The sequence below is a fragment of the Nicotiana sylvestris genome, chromosome 12 (assembly GCF_000393655.2).
Source record: "Nicotiana sylvestris chromosome 12, ASM39365v2, whole genome shotgun sequence".
Taxonomy (NCBI): domain Eukaryota; kingdom Viridiplantae; phylum Streptophyta; class Magnoliopsida; order Solanales; family Solanaceae; genus Nicotiana; species Nicotiana sylvestris.
The window spans coordinates 121,046,356-121,052,336 of NC_091068.1; the positions used below are offsets into that span (position 1 = coordinate 121,046,356).

At 42.9% G+C, this 5,981-nt stretch overlaps 1 protein-coding gene across 1 annotated transcript; it reads right to left on the reverse strand.

Moving 5' to 3' along the window:
* Positions 1 to 1,357: 1,357 nt before the first annotated feature.
* Positions 1,358 to 4,340, reverse strand: LOC138883632 (uncharacterized). Its single transcript, XM_070164328.1, has 5 exons — positions 3,845 to 4,340; positions 2,609 to 2,939; positions 2,062 to 2,203; positions 1,677 to 1,750; positions 1,358 to 1,592 (listed from the first exon to the last, which is right to left on the reverse strand). Exons 1-5 carry the CDS (start codon positions 4,338 to 4,340, stop codon positions 1,358 to 1,360), a joined length of 1,278 nt encoding a protein of 425 aa, XP_070020429.1.
* Positions 4,341 to 5,981: the final 1,641 nt, after the last annotated feature.

Here is a 5,981-nt window from a genome sequence, read left to right on the forward strand (position 1 = left end):
GGAGATAAGGCTAAGAATGAACCTCAAACTTTCCAATATATTGATAACGAAACTCGTACATCAAATTGTCTATGAAGTGGATGAATGCGAAACCAACGTCGTCGACATCGAAAGGCACCTCACCGGCAAACTCAAAGCTTGGCTGAAACTTCTAGAGAATTGGCGTTTAAGGCTGTGATTTTTAGTTGATTATTGATCTATTTTTGAGTTGAAGTTTGGTGGTGTTTTATGCTGAAAATTGCTGGAGTTTAGAGGTGTTTCCATGGCCAAAAACTAATGTAACAGTGGTGATTTTTAGAGCAGAAAATGGAGGTGTTTGGGTGATGGAATGGCTGTGTTTTTCGTGACTGAAACAGGGCTTTCTCATGACTATTTTTGTAGCTATTTCAGCTGCATTTTTTGCCTATTGGGAGCAAAATTTCATGGCGGGACTGCTGGCTTCGACAGTGGTCGATAGATTAATTTTTAATGGATTTATGGCTGAGTTTTCATGGTAGTTTGGAGTGAATATAGGGACAATTTTAAGCTAGTTTTAGGCTGAAATTTGTGGGAGATTTCACTATTTTGCCTTCCCAATTTTTGTGTATTTTCTGTTTCCTCTCTTCTGCTCGTCACTCTCTTTTTCAAGACCTTTTGGTCTTGTTCTTTTTCGGATCCCGTTTCTCTCGTTTTTTGTGTGCAAATCTGCTTTCCTCATTTTTTTTGTGCAAAACTACTTTTACCATTTTTTTGCTGAAATTTATGGGAGATTTCACAATTTTGCCTTCCCCATTTTTGTGTATTCTCTGTTTCCTCTCTTCTGCTCGTCACTCTCTTTTTCAAGACCTTTTGGTCTTGTTCTTTTTGTTCTTTTTCAGATCCCGTTTCTCTCATTTTTTTGTGTGCAAAACTGCTTTTACCGTTTTTTTGTGCAAATCCCTCTTTTTGTTTGAGCATTCTTCTAGGTGTTATATAGTACAAGCATTATGTGGCATCTTGGGGAGAAAGGATGAGAATGAGTAAGGTGTTGGGAAGGTGCATGTGAGTTTGTTATGGGGAGATAAGGAGGAATCTTTGGCAAATAGCCATTTTTAATTGGATATATATATATATATATATATATATATATATATATATATATATATATTATTGTTACCAAATTAGAGGAAAAAATATATTTTTTTGTAAATTTTCTTTTCTTTTGCAAATGAAATACATCTAATATCTAAAAGCGCAAGTCTTTTTGTAGTTTTAATTTTATCAAATAAAAAACCTATAAAAAGATGAAATAAAACTAAAATATTAAGTTTAAACTTAAAATCTATTTAAATACTAAAAAGTGAGTGAAAAAACCCAAATATGGCCAAAAATTAGGTGCTCACACCAAGTTTGCAAATCTGTTAGCCAAGGACTGAATGTCCAAAGCTAGTGGCCTTTCCTCTACTGAAATGAATGCCAAGCTACCCATTCTCTCTGCGTCCCTGCTTAAGGCATCCTCGACCACATTTGCCTTGCCCGGATGATAAAGAATGGTGATGACATAATTCTTCAATAACTCAAGCCATCTACGCTGCCTCAAATTGAGATCTCTTTGCTTGAGCAAATGTTGTAAGCTGCGACGATCAATATAAACCTCACATGACATCTCATACAGATAATGCCTCTAGATCTTAAGAGCATGAACAATCACGACTAACTCTAGGTCGTGCACATGGTAATTCTTCTCATGAATCTTTAGCTGACGTGAAGCATATGCAATAACTCGCCCCTCCTGCATCAATACACAATCCAAGCCAACGCGTGAAGCATCACAATATAGTGTATACATCCCCGAACCGGAAGGCAACACTAGAACTGGTGCTGTAGTCAAAGCTGTCTTGGGCTTTTGAAAGCTTGCCTCACAATCATCGGACCAACGTAATGGAGCACCCTTCTGGGTCAATCTAGTCAAAGGTGTTGCAATGGATGAAAACTCCTATACAAACCGGCTATAATAACTTTTAAACCCAAGAAACTCCTGATCTCAGTCACCTAAATGGGACGTGGCTAGCTCTGAACTGCCTCAATCTTCATGGGATCCACCTTAATACCCTCGCCTGATTCAACATGCCCCAAGAATGCCACATACTCTAGCCAAAACTTACACTTGGAGAACTTAACATACAACTTTTGTTCCCTCAAGGTCTGAAGCTCCACTCTCAAAAACTGCTCGTGCCCCCGCAGGCTACGTGAGTATATCAAAATGTCATCAATGAAGATAACAACGAACGAATTAATATAGGGCATGAAAATCTTGTTCATCAAATCCATAAACGTCGTTGGGGCATTAATCAAGCCAAAGGACATCATCAGAAACTCATAATGGCCATATATAGTACGGAAAGCAGTCTTCGACACATCTGAGTCCTAAATCTTCAGCTGATGATACCCCGATCTCAAGTCGATCTTAGAGAACACCCTAGCACCCTGCAACTGGTCAAACAAATCATCAATGCGCGATAACGGGTACTTGTTCATGATAGTGACTTTTTTCAACTGGCGGTAATCAATGCACATCCGCATAGTCCCATCTTTCTTCTTCACAAATAACACTAGTGCAACCCAAGGTGATACACTTGGTCTCACAAACCCCTTTGCTAACAACTTCTCAAGCTGCTCCTTCAACTCTTTCGGAGCCATGCGGTACGGTGGTATAGATATAGGCTGGGTACCTGGAGCCAAATCAATACAGAAATCAATATCCCGATCTAGTGGCATGCCTGGAAGGTCAGAAGGAAACACATCAGCAAATTCCCGGACTACTGGCACTGAATCAATCGTCGAAGACTCTGCTTTAGTATCCCGGACATAAGCTAGATAAGCCAAACAACCCTTCTCGACCATGTGTCGAGCCTTTAGAAAATAGATAACCCGACTAGATGCACTGATGGAGGAGCCCTTCCACTCTAATCTTGGCAACTCTGGCACCGTTAAATTAACAGTCTTAGCATGGCAATCAAGGATGGCGTGATATGGCGATAACCAGTCCATGCCCAGGTTGACCTCAAAGTCGATCATATCAAGCAACATAAGGTCCGCTCTCATCTCGTAACCACAGAATGTGGCCATACAGGACCGATAGATCAGATCTGATCCACAACCACAGAATCGCCCATAGGAGTGGACACATAAACAGGAGTACCCAAGGACTCACGAGAAATATTCAGGAAATGAGAAAACAGAGAGGATACATATGACTAGGTAGATCATGGATCAAATAACATCGTAGAATCCCTACCACATACAAAAATAATACATGTGATCAAGGCATCTAAGGCAAATGTATCTGGTCTGGCCGAAAAAGCATAGAATCTAGCTGGAGCGTCGGCTGGCTAGCCTCCACCTGACTGAGTAATAGTTGGCTGACCTCCCCCTACCTGGCCTCCACCTCTAAGACGGCCCCTACCAGCCTGCCCTCCGCCTTTAGGCTGCCGGACAGCCGGTGTTGAAATCATGGGCTGCTGACCCTACTGCACTGCCTTACCCCGAAGCCTAGGTCAGAATCTCCTCATGTGACTGAGATCTCCGCACTCGAAACAGCCCCTCGGTGTAGTGATCTACTGCCTTTATGTCTGACCTTGATGACCTGTAGACCCATTAGAAGAAGCCTGAATAGCTGGTATGCGATATGAACTCTCCGGCATGGCACTAAAATAGGAGCTGGAAGAACCCTGGTAGTTTGAGTACCCACTGGAAAAACCCTGGATGGATGGTGGGCATTAAGAACTCTCTGGAATGGCGCTAAAATAAGGTCACGCTGGAGCATCTCGAGGAGGTGGTGGTGCCGAATATCGGGGCCTGCTAGGCTGACCCCTCCCAAACTGACCTTTGCCCCTAGTCGGGGCACCTCTAAACTCTCCCAAGAAATGGGCCCTTTTGTCATACTGCATATGCTCTTTACCTCTCTGACGGTAGCCCTCAATCCTCCGAGCAATCTCCACTACCAGCTGATAAGAAGTCCTCAACTCAACCTCTCGGGCCATGTTGGCCATAATATTGGAGTGCAACCCTGCAACAAACCTCTTCACTCTCTCTACGCTAGTAGGAAGTATCATAAGTGCATAGCGGGACAACTCAGAAAACCTCGCTTCATAATCTGTCAGTGACATCTGACCCTTCTCAAGCTGCTCAAACTGATACCGTGGCTCTTCCATCTTGGAGGGTGGAATGTACCTATCCAAGAAAAGCTGTGTGAACTGGTCCCAAGTCATGGGAGGAGAACCTGTTGTTCTGCCAATAAGATAAGACTGCCACCATCTACGGGCCCTGTCCTCCAGCTGAAAAGTAGTGAAATCCACTCCATGAGACTCCAATATCCTCATGTTGTGCAGTCTGTCCCTGCACCTATCAATGAAGTCCTGGACATCCTCATGACGCTCGCCTCCGAAGACAGGAGGGCACAACCTAGTCCATCTGTCCAATAGCTTTTACGGATCGTTGTCCGCAGTTGGTCTAGGCTCAGGTATAACTGCTGCAACTGGCTGGGGCCCGTCCGTGGGTAGTGCACCCGGAGTCTGATACTCTGCAGCTGCATACCCCGGAGCCTAATTAGTAGGGGTCTGTGCTCCCCCTTTCGCCTGGGATTTGGTTGGGTCTGCTGGAAATAAACCACCCTGGGTCATAGAATCCCTGAACCACAGCATACAACCCATGACCTCCTGAAAGCCCGGTGCTATCATGAAATTCATCGGTGCAAGCTCTACTACGGGCACCTCTCCCTCCTCCTCAATAATGGGATCCTCTACTGGATCCGCCGGCGGTGCAACTGGTGCAACTTTGGGACGTCCTCGTCCCCTACCTCAGGCTGGTTCCCTCCCCCGGCCTCAGCCTCTAGCAACATGGGAAGTAGCTCCTCCCGGGTCCGGAACGTCTCTTGTACGCGTTCTCACCTTCTGTGAAAGAATAAGAGAGAGAATTTAGTATATTATCAACTGCACGATAGAAGGTGAATAAAGAATAGTTTCTTAACACCCCATAGCCTCTCGAAGATATGTACAAATATCTCCATACCGATCCTCAAGACTCTATTAGGTCTGCCCATAACTTGTGAGACCTACTTGAACCTAGTGCTCTGATACTATGTTGTCACAACCCAATTTCCGTTATAGACCGTGAAGGCATCCAACACCGTTGTTAGGCAAGACAACAATCAACTAGTGGTTTCCCATTTAAATAAATTATTAAGTAATAACATTTTCTTTATTTGTTAAAAAGATTTATAAATTTGCAAGTGAAACATAAATAAACGGAAGCAATAAGTACTAAACAGAATCATGTAATCAAATCTGGAATCATAGTCTACTAGTGAGGGTGCCAAGAACAGGTGTCACAAGTGTCGGGGCAATCTAGTAGAATATACAAAAGAATACTGCTAGCTTACTATCTGAGAGAAAATAGACAAAAAAGTAAAACACAAGGAAGACTCCAACTGCTGCAGATCGGCTCGGAAGGCAGCTCACCGTGAAGTCTCGAGTGGGGATCAACAACGCACGCCGGACGGGTGACTAGATGCACCTACCTCAGATCCTATACATAAACAATATGTACCCAGTAAGTATCCAGTCTAACCTCGAAGAAGTAGTGACGAGGAGTCGACTTGACACTTACTAGGGCTAGCTATAATATATCAAAATGTTATACTAAGCATGGATATCATGAATAATATTGAAAGTTCAATAATAGAAAGTGATAATTCCTTCTTTCACAAATATAAGTTCAATTTCAATCATATCGTTTAACAACTTACATTTCAAGGCATTTAAGTAGTATAAATCACAGAGAATTCCAAATAATTAACACGTAAATTATGTCGAGGTCGTATGGCCCGATCCAACATAATATCAAATTGTGCACTGTGAAAGGGTCGAACGACACGAACCATAGATGCATCTATTACTACCGAGGTGCTCGACCCGATTCACAAATAACAATTATTTTCAAGAAAACACAAGTTTCTCATTTAT

What these genes read in the sequence shown, in the direction of transcription:
- LOC138883632 (XM_070164328.1), bottom strand. Translation starts at nt 4,340, where the DNA reads ATGAGGATATTGGAGTCTCATGGAGTGGATTTCACTACTTTTCAGCTG. An exon ending in TGCCCCGACTAGGGGCAAAG is followed by an intron (nt 2,940 to 3,844) that starts GTCAGTTTGGGA and finishes TAACGGTGCCAG; the next exon opens with AGTTGCCAAGATTAGAGTGG. An exon ending in TACCATGTGCACGACCTAGA is followed by an intron (nt 1,593 to 1,676) that starts GTTAGTCGTGAT and finishes TGATCGTCGCAG; the next exon opens with CTTACAACATTTGCTCAAGC.